Source organism: Sinohyriopsis cumingii, unplaced genomic scaffold, assembly GCF_028554795.1.
Source record: "Sinohyriopsis cumingii isolate HCF-2022 unplaced genomic scaffold, ASM2855479v2 utg000127l, whole genome shotgun sequence".
NCBI lineage: Eukaryota > Metazoa > Mollusca > Bivalvia > Unionida > Unionidae > Sinohyriopsis > Sinohyriopsis cumingii.
In genome coordinates this window covers 69,791-88,584 of record NW_028315871.1, presented here as the reverse complement: position 1 = coordinate 88,584, position 18,794 = coordinate 69,791, and the positions used below count along the sequence as shown (strand labels likewise).

At 34.3% G+C, this 18,794-nt stretch overlaps 1 protein-coding gene across 1 annotated transcript in view; it reads right to left on the bottom strand.

Annotated features, from left to right (window-relative positions):
• LOC149774825 (hemicentin-2-like) overlaps positions 1–18,794 on the bottom strand; it is an 83,739-nt gene that overhangs the window by 31,934 nt on the left and 33,011 nt on the right. The window contains exons 3-5 of the mRNA XM_089944696.1: positions 16,755–16,885; positions 6,693–6,918; positions 797–1,099 (exon numbers count right to left, since the gene is read on the bottom strand). Coding sequence (XP_089800822.1) covers positions 797–1,099; positions 6,693–6,918; positions 16,755–16,885 — 660 coding nt within the window. The remainder of the gene's footprint in view (positions 1–796; positions 1,100–6,692; positions 6,919–16,754; positions 16,886–18,794) is intronic.

Sequence of the window (18,794 nt, the reverse complement as noted above, 5' to 3'; positions counted from 1 at the left end):
AAATGATATCAGCATAAAACAATTGTTATTCATAACTTAAAGATAGAAGCATTGGTGGCTGAGTGTGATCTTGCCAGACTAGTCACCTATGAGGTGTGGGTTTGAATCCTACCTTGAAAAAACATAAGATGGCTATCATGGTGTGTCTTTGGGAAATGAACATTACATAATTGCCTTGAAAACAAATTAAGAACGTGTGCCATAAAATAAAAAATGAAACCAACATATACTTCTTGCAGCAGTTTAACTCAGCTATGATATGACACTTGATTAATTTAAAAATATAAATTCATCCAGATATGAGTTTATAAATGTATACAACTCTGGTAATTACTTTTATTCAATCAAATGTTTCTTAAATAAATTGAACAAATGCTTCAGAAAATGTGCTCTTCAAAAAGTATGCTCTGAGCATATACAATTATCCTTCACAAACTTTCTTCTCAACTTAAATTGTTTAGCATGTTGTAGATCTCATCACACAGACACTTTCAATGAGTGTCGTCTAATCGACTTAGAAATGAAATCTTGTCACAACAACAGAATATAGATTTTTTGGATATGACAATCTCTTATTTCTTATTGATAAATTGTAAAGGCTTCATATCAAATCTATATGAGGGCACAATTTGATAACTTCACTAATTATATTGGCATAGCTGTGACACTTTTACAACTTACTAATCCAAAAGCTGGCACAAGAGATAAAAAGCCCAAATGCATTGAAGCAACTCTACAAGCTGCATGACTGCAATGTTAATGCATTTCTTCCTAGCATCCATATGTTTAAAATTACCTTTAACATATAGAATGAGTTTAGCTGATGTCACATTATTAAATGGAGTGAACGCCTGACAGAAGATTTCTTTTCCATGGTGATTAATGCCATCAGGAGTTATGGCCAGCCTGCTCTCCACAAAAGGTGAACCATTGCCATCTGTATTATTAACAGTCTGTATTCCAGACATGATCTCTGTTGTACCTACGTACCATGTAACTGTTGCACGAGGTCGACTGACTGAAGTAATGCAGGTAAAGTGTGCTTGTACACCTTGAGTAATATCAGTTTCTCCAGATATATTTACAAACATCAAGGACACTGAAATAAAAAACAATGAAAAAAAGATGGATCTTCAAACATGAAATCTCTTCAAGCACAGATAAACAAAAATTTACATATTTGGAAATATATGTCAAAAGGAGCTATCCACAGCAAATGCATATATTCCTCCATAGGCTGCAATCTTTCAAAGTAAACTAAACAAAGATAAATGCAGGTAATAAACGATTTGATCCAAATATCAAAATACAAAGTTCAATGTCACACCATTGCTGTAAATCATTGTCACTTGCTACATTTAGATAAGTTAACTGGCTTGTTGTTTTCTAAGAGCGAGATCTTCAAACACCAACAATACGTCCCTCAAGCAAGTAAATTCCATCTTGCCAGGGACATTCTTAATTTATCTTTAAGTTGATCTTGCTAACACTAAAAAAAGTGAATAAATAGAACAAAAGTATATATCTGACACTGATGTCATTCTTTCAGACTTGCAATCTAAAATCTCCTTATATTTCTCTCTTAGAAATGGAAATAAATTATTGTCTTCACCTGCTAAAAAATACTAGACAAACTCAGTAACGATCAGGTAGAGTTCTTCTGAAGCCCGTACCAGAAACATTTGTTCCATGTTCATGTCTTTAACAATGAATAAAACCTCAATATTCTTAAAGTAAACGAAAGTCCATCAACGGAATGGATGCTTTACTGGCAAAACACTTCATAGAAATGTAAGGCAAACTTGTTTTCTATAGTCCTTTTATTATTTTGTGTGCTGAGTATTTAAACCATCTATGATATTCTTAATAAGCTTAAACATACCATAACCACAGGTGGATATAACATATGACCATCCCCTTAAAAGAAGTAATAAGAAGATTGTTGATGGTGTGGCACTAATTTAATTCAGATCAACTAGACATTATAATAAATCTTTTAGAGCAATGCCTATGTCACTGCAACAATCCAGGGAGAATGATGGATGGCCTCTATGGCAAACAAACTGAATATCATATCACCAACATCTACATTAAGGATTTAATATTCATGTCATTATAAGAAGTAAGAATAACTTACAATATTTTGAACAGGACTAGATTGGACATCAAACAAGTCCCATTGCGACTTAGGACTAACAAAACATTATCATAAATCTTTTGTGAAAACTTGATTTTGATATAACTGCTCATTCAGAGGCAGTAGATGGCCTAGATATTAATATCTGATCTGCATAATTTTCATTTAGAACCTTCGAGATACCATAACATGTATTTTAGTTTCAAATGCCTTGTCCATTTGACCATCCCCTCAAAGGCAATAACTATAGAATGATTTGGGCATCACACCAACACCATCTTCATTTAGGACCAGAAAAACATCATTAATAAGTCTTATAAGAAACAACATGTATATACCCATAACTATCCATCCCAGCATTTAGTAATTGCCATACTAAATGTCAAATTAGCAGATTTTTTTAGGGCCTGATGGATATCAGAAAAAATCTTTTATCAAAGCCTCATGTCGATCTCATCATCTGCTCTGCAGGGATGGTGGTCACAAGAGTGTCAAGACATGATCTCTGTATTAATGAGTGAAGGGACCATTTTCATCGAGAACCAATTAAACTTCATAATAAGTCTTTGAGTATTGAGTATATTGATTTAACCATCCATTTAGGAGAAATGATAACAAGATTTCGAATGTGAATCCTACATTTGTAACAACTTAACTGCACCATCTTGATTTAGGACCAACTAGATATCATAGGTTTGTAGATTTTGAGTGTCAAGAAGCTGACCCAATTAGAAAAAGGTATCTCATTAATATATCTTCCAAACATTTTATAATATATGACAATATAATTCATCTGATCAAAATTCAATCAATTAAATGGACAATCATACTCAAACAAAATCTTCAGGGCACAGGCCCACTTGATACGTTTCATAAAAATCCCAGAAACATAGTGGTAATGTAATCTCCATGCAATTTCTCCTGTCAAATATCAACAGGTCTTGCTCGTAGCAAAAATCCTCAAACATCTTGATGATACAAGCCTTCTTACCAAATGGTCAATCACATGCATGAATGTTTCAATAACACACATATATCAAATCATATAATAACCATTGCTTTTGACTGGAACCCAGCTCTGCCAATCTGTACTTAATATCATGATTTAAAAAAACATACAGTCAATTCAAATAAGTACTACCAAATGAAAGCTATCATCTTGAATTCAGCAGGAATCATCTAACCAAATTAAGTCCTACAAACAGGCATAACAATCTTTAACAGAATATATTATCAGGTTCAAACAGAGGTCAAAGACTGAATTCTGGTTGTTAGTAGATATGGTACAGATAAACAATTAATCTCATCTACAATCTTAGCACTATGGCCCAATTTCAGATCAGTCTATCCCACATTTCTTAAAAAGAAACAGTTATTTCAGTTGCAAAATATGTCCAACAATTAACTGCCTCCAATTCTGAGATGAATTTTCCTAGCCTTCACCACTGCTTATCAGGCAAAATTATGCTTAACCTAATAGAGGAGTTCAATTATAGGGCTTGTTCTCTCTGTCTGTGGATAAATAAATTGATTTATTTTCTTTTCTTCTTTACAGCTCATACAGTAAATTAACTTATTACTTCCAACAACCAAACTCAGTGACAACTGTAAACAGAGAATGGTATCTTTTTATTACATGTCACAAGTGCACTAATCAGTTAAAATGCATAGGTAAAGCACACATATTCAAGTTCAATGACACTTTTGGGTCACATGCCTGTTTCACTTTTCACTACAAGTAACCATTCTTACAAATATATATAATATTACAGATATTCTAAATTCAGATCCTGATTCTGAAGCATTAGCACAAACATAGAAATAGAGAAATGTGTTTAAAACACATTATATCAAACAAGAAAAAAGGGTCTTATCAACATGTTTTAGAACAAATGCATTATCTTCTAAACAAAGCAACCCTACATCACACATAAGCAAAATGTCTCAAATTAGAATATATGATGTAGATTCAAAATTAATGATTGTACGTACTAGGTATAAAATGACAAGTTAGTCCATTTTTTATGACAGTGGTTATAAAATGTAATGCAAAAATTAGGAAAATCCTTTACCAGTGTAACAAGCCAAATGTGAAAATCCTTTACCAGTGTAACAAGCCAAATGTGAAAATCCTTTACCAGTGTAACAAGCCGAATGTGAGCTATTTATCGAGCTAAAGCACTTGCTGAATCTTCAATCAGTAGATGGATGAAACGTTTAAGTCAAAATATGGAGACTATTAAAGATTATATACAAAATGGTTGGATACATACATCTCTTTTGCAAATTCTATGAAAGTGAATGTGAAGACAGATACGTCACTACCTGCGAGGTATCATGTAATGTTGACATTTCATATGTAAGTGTAGAAAAAACTTTGACCATGGATTTAGGGATTATCAGGGATTTTATCAATGATGTACTCAGATTGCTTGATAAAGACGAAATGGGTTTAATATTAAATATATGTAGGGAATTATTATATAGTTCAAAAAAGAAGGCTAAATAAAATTATTACATGTGATGAAACATTGATAAAGAAAAACCAGGTAGTTACCATGATGGCCAGTGCTCAAAGATTTTTTTAGACACAAGCCCAGAGCTCTTGACTATAAAAGTCACAAACCATGACTCAAATTCCACAAACCCTGACTTCACATAAGAAAAGACAAAAGCAAAATCATTTTAAAGTGACATTTACATTCATTTGGATCTCAATATATTTTATTTCAAGCAAAGAATTTATCCATGTTATGAGACAAGCCATTGTCAAATTGCTCTATCAATGTTCTTCTTACTTGGTGGATAGACAGTGTGTATGTCCATTACCATCCTCAACAACACAATAGCAATTTGACAAGATCATTACAAAATCAGAATGCTTCAAATGTTTTGTCAAAATGATTGCAGTCGATCTTTCATTTTTATCGCAACTCCACCAAGGGATAGTTAATTATTAATGACAGACGCAGAAGCCACCATAACCACATTTACTTATAATACTTCCAAAAATATCCCACATTTAGCCTAAACTCTCCAGATTACAACAATAAGGTAATCAATTAACAGCTTGTGTCTGTGCATGTAAGTCTTAACCCACTAAGTCTGTACATGTAAGTCTTAATCCCATTAAGTCTGTACATGCTAGTCTTAATCCCATTATCTGGCCATACATAACTGCACTGATCGCAATGATTCCTGAACCATTTCCAATACCCAAAAGATTGGTACTGGTTGATTTCTGTATTGAATATAAATATCCAAAATGGTATTTTACAATCACATGTTTCTTACAGCTAAGTGAGCACTAGTTATAGGTAACCCATGCAATCTATTCCCCATTAATAGATTACATGCCTTCCTTTTTGTACACAACATTTTTGTCTGTCAATAGAGGTATGACGTGTAAATGATCTTCATCAGGATAAGTGCTATAATTGGGATAAATATTCATAATTTACTAGCATTTCAACATCAAAAACATACATTTCATTTCTGCATTTCATCAGAAGCATAAAAGCTTTTCTTAGGCAAATTAGACATTTTTCAACAAATTAAATGCTCACTTAGAATACAAGAGGAGCCCAACCTGAAATTAGAGGGGCCCCAGCATCAAGCTATCTGAATTTTGTAACCCTTGGCACTAAATGACAGGTTACTGCGAAATGCTCAGGTAACGGGTCACAACATGGGAAAAGCGCATTGGGTGGAATGGAAGGTACTTTGAGAAGGACTGTTAACATTACTGTAAACAATTAAGTAGTTTTTCTTTAGTGTTTGTTATGGAACCACTTGATCAACCCTTGCCTAGTTTCCTTGGAACTATAAGATGTGCTATTAAGAAATTCTCCAGTCAGTTCTCCCTTCAGTCAACCCTTGACATACGCTGTTAATTCCTTTAAGAGGAGATGTCACCTTAAGGCTTTGCATTGTTTAGTGACAGGTGAATATCACAAGGCAAACTGGCATTATCTGTTCCATTTGAAATGACCTTCAATCTATGGCGATGTCTGTCAAATTTTATATGAATTCAGTTGAGTGGGTCTTGGAAATTGTGTGAAGACTAATTTCTTAACCTTTAATAACTCATGAGTACAACACCTTGGTATGTCCCTGGGAAGCACATTCCTCAGCATGATATAGCCAGTAACATAGCCATGATATAGCCAATAATGTATTCAAAGTACCAATACATTTTAGAAAACCAACCAACTCAAAGATTCTGTAAAAATGGCCATTAGCTGTGTAAACCAACCAGCAACTTGTATGAGAAAATGCTCTCTGCTGTATTTGATTAAATATGATCCAGTGTTTTTTGAGAAGAAAATATAAAATGCTGAGAGACTGTAGATGCATAGAGCTGATGAAATTACAATGCATGCCAGATGCAGGGCTCAGATACCAGTTCAAAATTGTCTCCTAGAATTTCCATCTCTCACTGCCATTCATTTTTAGCTACATGTAATTAAGTATTCAATGGCTCTGCAGCTGGAATTTCAATGGAATATACAGACAAATTATATATACAGTAAAATAAAACATTATTTTTATTCACCTGCAAATATGACACGGTTGGAGATGGCAGAGAATTCGGTTCCATTAAGGCTAGGATGTGTAATACCACACATAATGTTGACTGTCATGGGTATGTTACCTGGAAAGTTTGTGCCACGTGACAACTCCAGACTGCTGTAGTAGATCTGTTCTTGTTGGATACAATTTTCAGTACTGTTGCTTCTTTTGATTGTTCCTGTACTGAGGGAAATTGGGATGGGAACATTCTGTAAATAAATATTACCTTATTTATTAAAACTAGTATGATTTCATAAATGTACCCAAATGTCATGTATTTTTATCATGATGATTCCAGTCAACTGCATACAATAGTCACCAGATTCATTCATATTGTTGAATGCTACAAGTGAAAAGTCAAACCTGTACTGTATATATCACATGATATTTTTCATACAAGTCTGATTTGTTTAAATTATTACATATTGTCTAGAGTTTGAGTGATTCATTTTTATAAATATAGTGCCTATTGAGTATTATGTACAGAAACGTAATGCTGGTGGTGGTGGACATGGATTTAAAAACAATGGGTTCATACAGGTATGAACCCCACAAATTGAAAAGGGCCTGGCCAATCAGACTTTAACGCAGAATGACACATGAAACATTGTATTATTCATTCTTCTGCAGCTCTGATAGGGCATTAGTGTTATCAGTTCGCTTATGGTTTAATTCAGTAACATTTGTGCTCCAAATGTCTATTGTCATTTTCATTTGCATGATCTCTTATGTTAAATGATCTGGTGTATATTAATGCAATGTATTCTTTACAAGGTTTAATTTCTCTGTTATGACTCCCAAAAGCATCCGTCTCATTGCTTATTCTGTGAATGATTGTTTGTAATTACTGTCAAATGGTTTCTGGATTGATTTCTTACAGGGTCTCCCAGGCCGTCTTGTCCCATTTAGGCATGATGATATTTTGTACAAAACCTGGACTGTTTCATCAGATAATGAATACAACAATCAATCAAATACATATGCAATAGGTTATTGACACATATATATGATTCACAGTTTGAAGTGACTAATAATAGCTTACATTACACATTGTTCCTCACCACAAATCATTGCTTTCTGTTGCTTGTTTTCTTCACCTTGTCTGCCATTCTCACTATTGTACACTGTGCAATTTATGCATTCATTCAAGACGGGCAGCCCTTGAATGTTATGTTTATTCAAGATGGATCCACACTCTTGTAGAATGGCTAAATTTTTAAAATTATTTTTATTATCATTATCGTTTTTATTATTATTATTATTATCATACCTGTTATATATGGCAGCTTATTACCAAACTATGATAAATATGTTCAAATGAAATCTGAATATGTCCAACACAGATAGATTCAATGGCTGGCTATGTCAGTATATAGTTCATAAGTAGTATATCTAACTTTATGACCATTGCTTTATTCTAAGATCACAACATTCTTTGAGAAGGAAGATGATAAAGTGAATGACTATTGCCTTCTTCTAAGATCACAACATTTTTGAGACGGAAGATGATAAAGTGAATGTTGATGATATTAAGATGAGAGAGGCAGAAATGTTACATACTATGAAGGTATTATGAACACTGTGACAATGGCAGTCCTAACTTGTCTCGGGGAGGATACTGACTGAAATATAACTTTGGTCTAGCTCTGAAATATCACTTTGAGCCAGGGATCTTGTGACATTTTTTTGGGTAAAAACAGTAATCAGAATATAATTATATAATATCAGTTAACAAACATATCATTGATCCAGCAATCTGGACATTGGAGAACATAGATAAGTAAAGTAAATAAATATGCTGCAGCACAACATTGCAAACACATTTAAAAAACTTAAATCTGGAAATCACAAAACTACAGGGTTTAAATAAAATTTACTTATTGGTCACCACAGCACTGTAATGTTTAACTGCAATGCAATACTGACATTTTCACTGTGTTCATAATACTGTACCTTCATAATACATTTCTGAATCATATGTCTTAAATATTTGCCTATGCTAATGCATAGTGAATCAGTGTCCTTCATGACCAAAGCAGATCTGTTGATGACACATGTAATTTGATCTCAGTCCATACTATTTCTTTTTTAAAGTCACTGGTAATACGGAATCATATCCTTTATACAAACTTGTTTCTACACTGATACATGGTAAATCAGTGTCCATTGTGAGTAAAGTGATCTGTTGACCATTATAAGTTTGATTTCATTACTGGTAATACATGTTCATAATATACTTATAAAACTCAAGTACTGTAAAATCCACATGCATACTTATTAAAGACAATCTCTTTCTTTCTTATACTTATCAAAATATGGTCACATATTTTTGTAATGGCAAGCAATATATCTTTCAATTTTTTTAAATATTTCAGTTCCATGCTGCATATTTTTACAATTGTTCTTTTTCTCTTAATATTTTCCAAAGAGTTATTCATTAGCCTAAATGAATTCTTCATGAAATCAAGATAGTCGTGGTCCATTGGATGCAATAATAATAATTAATAATGATGATGATGGCTTAGTATAGCACTTACTCATTGGAACCACTACTCACATTGCAATATTTTTTGACACATAAAAATGTATACACAAATGTTAAGCATATTTAATTTATATTGTGTGTTCATATTGCATGCCTGACCTTTTTCCATGATTATTGATAGAGTTGTTAGTAAGCTATTAATAGGTTGTTTACTCGGGACTGAACCTGCTTTGATTATGACCATATAATATTCTAGAAACAAATCTTTGCTTACAGTTTGGGCAAAGTTTACCATTAAGATGACTAAGGTTTTTCAGAAAAGGTTCCTGTGACATATATCAAGTGGGGATGTATATGACGTTAGGATCAACAAGTTTATTCATTCTTTCTTTACACTCCATCTCTAAAATTATCAAAAGTTATATTTAGATATAATTAGAGAGGAATCATTATCTAAAAGTTATCCATTGCAATTACAAAATACTCACTGACTTTTGGGCGAAGTCACTATTTAAAGACTATCGTGAGTTCATTTTAGGACATTCCAGATTATATCACTGTGATACATGAAGACTGTTGGCACATTAGCTCATCCAAAACAATAGGCATATCTGCACACTGAATACCAGAATTCATTTAATTTTCACTTTGTATTCTGTGCAAATACATTTTTTTTGTGTTTAATTTGCCTGAACTTGCTAGTTTTGCTTTTTCTGTTACTTAGTTCAAGACCATAGAGTTGTAATACAGATAAGACTGCACAAATAAACATAGTGAAATTACAAACTGAAACATGATGAAAATAATTAAGGTAAGGAAAAACGCTTTAAGTCTGTACGTATGTTCACATTTTTGAGTTTTGAGAGTATTCTTGAAGGAGATCACTGTGTCATTGTGTTTATGTTCAAGAAGCAATTCATTCCAGGTAGCTGGGCTCTGGTACACAAAAGATTGTCATCCATAGGACTTGGTTTTGATAGCAGGAATAATGAGAACATTAATGTTTGAAGAGAAGTATAATATTACGTACTCAGAATGGGTGTACATATGGACGAAGTCAGAGAGATACATTGCACTGGAGGCAGTCAATGAAATGTGGCAAAGAGAGCGCATTTTGTCTTTGATTCTGGAGCGAACGGGTTGCTCGTGGAGGGTATATAATTAGGGAGTAAAGTGCTCAGTTCCTGGTACTCTAAGAGTGACCAGAGCTGCTATGTTTATGACCTTTTGAACTATCTGTAGTAGATACTGAGATGATCCAAATATAAGAGAATTAAAATAGTTGTCTTGAAAATGATGTTGAACACATGAAAGTGTTTTAATGGCATCAACTGAAAGACAACTGTGAATGGAGCTGATGCGTCTCATCCCCAGATATGCGGCCTTACTGTAAGAAGACTAAATAAATCTGATGCGTCTCGTCCCCAGATATGCGGCCTTACTGTAAGAAGACTAAATAAATCTGATGCGTCTCATCCCCAGATATGCAGCCTTACTGTAAGAAGACTAAATAAATCTGATGCATCTCATCCCCAGATATGAGGCCTTACTGTAAGAAGACTAAATAAATCTGATGCGTCTCATCCCAGATATGCAGCCTTACTGTAAGAAGACTAAATAAATCTGATGCATCTCATCCCCAGATATGCGGCCTTACTGTAAGAAGACTAAATAAATCTGATGCATCTTATCCCCAGATATGCGGCCTTACTGTAAGAAGACTAAATAAATCTGATGAGTGTCAGCTCCAGATGTGCGTTATTGAAAATGTTCAAGACATATTGGTGTAATGAGAGAGTCCTGATGAGAGTGAAGCAAGAGTTACGAACTGATTGTGTAAATTTGGTGTTGTTATAGTTCTTGATTAAGGTAAAGGAATGGAATGAGAGAGTCTTTGTCAAGTGACCAAAATGGCTTCTGTTTTCTCATCACAGATCTGTAGCTTGTCTCCCGATGCCCATGTTTTCAATTTACATTAAAAATGTCTGTCCTGTCAAATAAATATGATTTTAACCATAGTAAGGCTGTATTGCAAATTATAAATACGTGCTGGAGATGGTGAAGTAATATATCATAGTCTATTGTGTCAAATCTTGCAGGAATGTGAGGACTGTAATCTTCCCACTATCCAAAGCATGAAGGCCTTTAACAAAATGTACTATCAGCTGAAAAACAAAACCTCTCAGCCTTATTGCGTTCTCTTTAATCATTACAAAGCTGGTACCTAACACTACTATACCATGGGAGAACACTTCTGAATCAATACTCTTCACCTGGTTACTGGGGCATGTTCGTCAAGCAATGAACATCGCCTGATGTTTCTAGCCTTATTTCTGTATGGAAAAATACATCAATATCTGGACCATTGCTAAGGCTATTTCTGGGCACTGTTCTGGTGCATTAAATAATGCAATGCATAGTAGTTGATCAGGATGACAACAATTAACAGCAAAGTTTCAAATCGCTGTGAAGGAACTGATATTTCATTTAATGGAGTTGTACCAAATTGAATGATTTGGATTTTGCAGTTTAAACTGGGTTTAGCTTTCAATTTATTATCTTATTTTACTGCCTTTTTATACCCCGTGACTGCAAAAAGCCATTTGTGCATGTACAACTCATGAATTACAATCTATGGAAGTGAGAGTGGCCCATATGCAGCCAAACAAGAGAACTGTTATGGGTGATAAAAGTTGACAAGACGTCAGCAACCAAGAAAACCACCCATATCAGACTACTGTGTTACATAGAGATTGTGCCATAAGAAATTGTGGTATTTATACTTTTGGGGGTTTACTCAACTATTACCCTCTGTATATCTACTACCATGTGGTTCCTTATCCGTGCTCAGAGTCAGCAGTGATTTCCCATATCTGACAACACAGTCTCAAACTTGGCAGTCCTAATTATTTTATTCTCAGTAGATACAAAATATAGTTTGCTAATACTTTTGAGACTTTATAGTGCTGTTTTGAGAATTAATTTTGCTAGCATAACCAGAGACACTGGTTGCTATTGATATAGCTCCATCAAATAATTCCAATTGGTGCACCTATGATTGTTCCTGTGATTCATGTGATATACGAAGCCCAACAGTTGTTGCCATGGCAAGACCACATATAGCATACACAGCTAAACACACATTTGTGCTTAACAATCAACAGAGTCCTCTTGGTGATTTAATGTTACAGTTGTTTTTCCACTTTAATTATTTTTTCATGTCAGTAACATTGGGGGTCCATTATAGATTTATAGCAAGAATATAATTGCATAGTGCCATTGCATGACAGGCAGACCCTGTCCAGACTCATCATACCCTGGGTCAATAGAAATACTCACTTCTTATCAATTACCCTTTTGTACTTGTAAACAATCTCAGCCTAAAGAATATTTAAGTTTTCAATAAATCTACCTTCTTGTGGCCTAGCATTAAGGTCATTTCAAATATGTACTGATTGCACCCATGTTTTAGATGTATTAAATCATTCTCCAACCCAGGCCGAGTTATATCAAAGACTTGTAAAAATTGTAGCAACAGCTGCCTCACTTGGCACTCAGCATTAAGAGGTTAGTGATAGTATTGGTCGGCCTGGTGTCAGGATAATGTGACTGGGTGGGACATCATGCTACATGTCTGCGGCATGATGCCCCAGTGCTAGACGTCACTATAAACTGCCACACTGCAGACATCGTAGCAGTACAGGCGTCGTAGCGATATGACTGAAAATATTTCAAAGCAACGTTAACAATCTAAAACACACACACACAGACATTCACTGGAAAAGTTATCAGGGTGGATACAGCAGTGAACTTCTCTTTCTCATTTTAGAAACAACCAATGAATGTTTTCACACCTAGTGGCATATTCATTGAACAGATATTTGCATATGTTAATGCTTTAACACCAATACAGCCTCGGTTTGGCAGTTGTATATCAGGATGGTCCTATCAATTGCTATCTGATTTTCAACAAAATTATATTACAGTGTATATGTGGGTTTGTTAACAGAACTCTGATGCACAAATTTACTGACAAGTGGAACCAAATCACTGTCAATGCTAGCATCCACTGTCAATGTCAGTATCCACTGTCAATGTCAGAATCCACTGTCAATCAGACTAAAACCCATTTATCTAATTCAGCAACCTCATAACCACAGTCTCAATCCATTTAATGATAACTCTAATCTTAAACAGAAATACAAAACTAAGTACTGTATGGATGGATCTGAAAATGGTTTAAAATGAAATTCATCTTTAGCTATCAGTGATACTGACTGATCTCAAGGATCATTATGTATTATTATTAGTAGATCAGGCTGCTAATTTATCAATTAATATAATAACTGGACAAACTAAACAAATATGATGCATACTCATGCAGCATTTAGATGTGAGGTTAAAATTTATCAAAACCATTCAAATTATTGAACACAATTTGACCATTTGTTATTAAATTATCAGTATTTTATTCTCCTTCATTTGGCACTGTTCAGCCATTTTTGGTATGGTGTAAATGATCTTACTTTTGCACGCATGATGGTCAAGGCAATTTTGTGATCTTTGCACCCATGTATTGTTTTATTGCAGTCTCACCTGCATCAATATAATATTCTATCAACGTGCTAAGATTCAAATTAGCATCCTGTCTAGTTGAGTAATGTCCATAAATGTTAATGGGCATTTTGTATAGCATTAAACATGCTTTCATGTGAAATTATGAAGTGTTTGCAGTTTAAATACAATAAATTATTAAGTGTTAATGCATATGCAACCCAATGACTACAAAGAAGTATTACCAATTTCACAAGTGCATGACACATCTGAGAACGTTCATTTCGCATAAAACACCACAAAAATGCTTGTCTGATTTTACCAGTACGAATATATCAATAATGGATAATGAATGTGTGGCTGTTTGCATAATCGAATATCCCTGCCAGGTATTCTATGACTTATTCCTGGTAATAGAAGGCCATTTCAACCCCGACTACTTTTCTTTAGCCATTCCTGATGCCATTTGAATGGCCCCTAATGTGTCTGAATTTGCAGCCTCTGGAACCTCTGCTACTAGTGCTAATTCGATGCAAGAAATATTCCACAGATCTTTTGCATGTGCATCACCTCTGATTTTGATAATTTTAATGTCACTGTTGTTTAGTTTAGCCATAAGCTGGTTCATTTGTGTTTGGGTCAACCACGCTGGGGGGATTCCAATTAATATTGCAGAAGAAAGTTTCAATACATTTTTAATTTAAAAATAATTACAGCATAACACTGATTTCCACTACCAGCAGGACCTACACATGAATGAAAATACATGTTGATGATGGATTGTCTTAATAAATGCAAGTGCTCCATTTAAAAGTAATACATCAGATACACTGAAATGAAATAATGTTGGGAGATTTACAAATCAGGATCAATGTTTTGATTTATCTCCATATATGGGCACATATTGTGATATGAACTTGCAAAATGAATGTGTGTATAGACAAGTTTCAGTCACTTCCTTGTCAAATACCATCTTACTACTGGTTTGGTCATTATCTCGAATTCTATGGTGAAACTCCACAAACACGTTTTGGTGCAGTAAGGTCATGTTGGGTACTATTTTGCCATGTGAACTGCCCTTTGAATAATACTTGGTGGATGCACATCTGTGGTACATGGCAGAAATTTCCACTATGGTTTATCTGATGCTGTGCAAATCCACAATTAAAAGCATTTTTAGGCCTATAGCTATAGCTTGTACATCTGCATTAACTCTGTGTACATGACTTTTTCCTAACTGAGTACTGTTGAGAATCTTCAATATCAGATGTATCCCTGAGAAGCATCAGTCCGACCAGCTGATCTCGCATAATCATCGATGTATCTAACAAGACAAATAATTCTTGTGGGTCTATTCATATGATGCATGACTAGTGTTATTTTCCAAAAACCATTTTCTTCTTTAGTCACTGTAACCTTGACCTTTGCCCCCAACACAACAAGCATTTTTCTTATCCTAAGTGCAAGCCATCCATAAAGTCTAGTAAAAATTGATGATGGAGAAACAATTTTTTCTTCTTTTCGTCACAGCAACCTTAACTTTTGAATCTGTTGTAACAGATAATGTATTTGCATTCTGTTGTTGATGTTCTCAAATTATTTTTTCTTCATATGTTTGCCTCAGGTCAAGTAAACTAATTGTGATGATGTAATATTTACCTATTTGTATTGCATAGCTTACCTAATTTGGGATGAGGAACCTTCATCTATATAATAATAATTCATCCACCAATGGATGAACCTCCATATAGAAAATTCTACAAACAAATCCTGATAAGACCACCATCCAAGTCATCTGCCCAAATTAGGGGTGCAAGCACCCCCAAATTAGGCGTGCAAGCACCATAGTCTAAATCTATTTTTCATGACTAGGCATGGAACATCAGAGTGAAATGAGAAGGGGGCATGTGGCAATACATACAGGTAGGAATCAGTAATAAATTGTTTGTTGATATTACACACAAGCTAGTACAGTGGAAAGCTGATGAGCCCAATAACTCCACAACTACAAGTTTTTACCTGCTATGGCTACCTTTTGTACCACAACAGTGGGTCCTTGAAAATAAATGCCTTCACTCTGGTGCAGCAACGAACAAATGTTAGAAGGATGAGAAGGTAGTGTGTGACTGCCAAAATGCAACCTTTATAACATAACTTCATAACATCTTTGAACGATCCATGTTATAATGGATTGGGCCTCATCATATTTTATCCTCATGAGAAAGAAAGATCATCTGTCAGGGAATGATAACTTTCTTATCATTTGTATGATCCACCCAGAAACAATGGACACCAAAATATCAGCTGTACCTTTATGTGGTGAAAAAGACACTTCCTACACTTTTTGTCTTTTTTGAAGCAGCCAAGTAGAATCTTAATTCCACAGCTGGACATAAAATTCAATCTTAATCATAACGAGCACAGATATGACCAAGATCTCTATAAGAAGTGCAGCTACCACAAGTAACTGGTTTCTGGCCAACAAACTGGGCTGGCAAAGAAGAGATACCAACTTGTTACTAACAATGAAACTAAGACAAGCTTGTTCAATATACAGTGCATGAAGCTCACTCCATCACCTTGCAGACACTAGAGAAAGCAAGAAAATGATATGGAGAGTAAAGATGACTGAGAGAATGTCCATAAAGTACTGTAGTTAATAAACATAAGACCAAAGAAAGGTTCTATTTTGACCTAAAAGGGCGAGAGACTGCAGCTGAAACACTTTAAAAGGTCGACAATGTGAGACTCTGAACTGATGGTCGAGCTTTTAGAAAACTGTAAACAAATCGGCTTCCTGATAATTTTTTCAACCACATACTTGTAAACATGCATAAAATAAACATTAGCTTAGATTTCAACTGGAACATTTTTGGAATGTCCTTGCTAAGTAAAAAAAAACGAAGCCTGTACTTTTCTGGGGGAGAAGTACATTTGCAGAAACTTTAAAGCTGACAAATGCATTAGGAGCAACATAACTGGCTATAAAAATGGGTACATACTTACCTGATAATACCACACTATAGAAGGTTCTGGATATCCACAGCTATTTGTCATACATTGAAACATGACGGAGATCTCAGACAGGTCCACAATTGGTGGTACAGGTGTCATTAGACTCACTCCTCCTGGAGAACCTTGCGAATTAAAAGTAGGACTAGTTCATGTAAATTGTCATTCATGCTACCTTAAAGTATGCTTTTAAAATCCAGTAAAGACAGGCTAATTCTTTTATAACTGTGGAGCTACTATTAAGCATTAAGATTAGAAAGAAGTTTTAGAGACGATCTGTTACAAGTCACCCAGATTTCCACAGGTGACCATCTGTGACTTCCATGAAATTTACTACTAGTTTACATCTATGTAAATGATGACTGCATGCAAAATTTCAGTAAAAAATATCTAATTACTTATCATTGGCTGACTGAAGTAGGGAAAGGAAACAGTTCTTCTCTCACAAAATTCATCGGTTTACCACAAATGATTTTCATATGACAATAACTTTTTTGTATTACATGTATAATGGTATCAGGTTGAACTTTAGCATATATTTGTGACCTGGGGAATCTGTATCTGATATGTTTTAATATGACAATTACTTGTGGATATATACACCCATAAATTGAGCTTTTCTTCTTTACAGATTTTTTTCTCAGATTGTAAGACATCAATGCTAATTCATTATTCATCAAAAACAAAAAATATGACTTTATCTGAAAACCATACTTAAAGGGGGTAATAGCACAGTTTTTATGTCACAAAATCAAGTTCACTGTTAAGCTGTAATTTAAATTTCAAACTGATATCTATATTTGAAACCTTTTACTGAATTTAGCATGCAGCCACCATTTACACAGATGTACACCTTGACACAATTTCATAAACATTAGATATGGTCAGCTGGGAAAATGTTTGGATTTTTTGGGTGATTTGGTACGGAATAATCCTTTATTATCTTTTTGAATTTTGCTCCACTTCTGTTGCTTTGTACATATAATAATACCATATATACTCACACTTACAGAATGAACTGCAATTATGTTAATAAAATTATGTTAAGTAAAAGTATTTTGATCATTAAACAAGAGCCCCAAATTGGCAGTCTCTCACCTGAAGACAACACATAAACATTAAATGATGTGAAGAAGACCAAATTGTAAGTATGCCAACAATAAGGGTATGACTGTTCGGTGAGGTTTCATTCAGATTTTTTAGGAACAAATATATGATAGCAATTTATAGATAACTGTATGCAACTATTTTTCTGAATTTCTTCTTTGCATGAACTAAAGTATGCCAGCAAAGCAAACTTTGCAATGTACATGTAAACAGGACTTGGAAAAGCAGAGACAGGGTGTTATGGTACAAGGAGTCACAAATAAAATTAAGAGTATTGGTCAATGGATATAGATCTCCAGACCTGTACCAATATAATCAACAAATACTCTTAATATCATTTGCAATGAACCCCTTTGGTACAATCTAGTCATACAATGTAAGACATCAGACTTGATATTTATGACTGTGATGGGTCAGCCTGTTCCTATCATAAATATCAGAGAGCATGTCTTACAATGTATAACTTTGTACTATCTGTTCCACTTCAGCTGCACAGCATATCATGGGAGATGGTGTACTGCAATTTGTACTAGTAATGCATTCATTTTGGCTGATGTTTTAGTACATCTTACAACAGTATATTTTTAAAACAATTGACAACTGTTCTCATATCCAATTTCACTATAACCCAATAGCACTTCCCATGTTTTGTTTCCCATAAGTAAAATTCTTATAATACAATGTTTCTTTCTGGTGATATTTTACCGTTATGGTGATGATGTACGTTACAAGTATTTTATAACAAGCTGAACAAGTTGCATATTTTAATAAAAATATGGGAGTGAGAAAAATAGTAATTTCATTAAGATTATGTACATAATTCCATACCATCAGCAACATAATGGTAAAGAGGAAACCCAGAACAATGCCCATGGATGACCCTAGGGAGAAACAAGTAATTAAAATCTAGTTGACTGTTATTTTCAC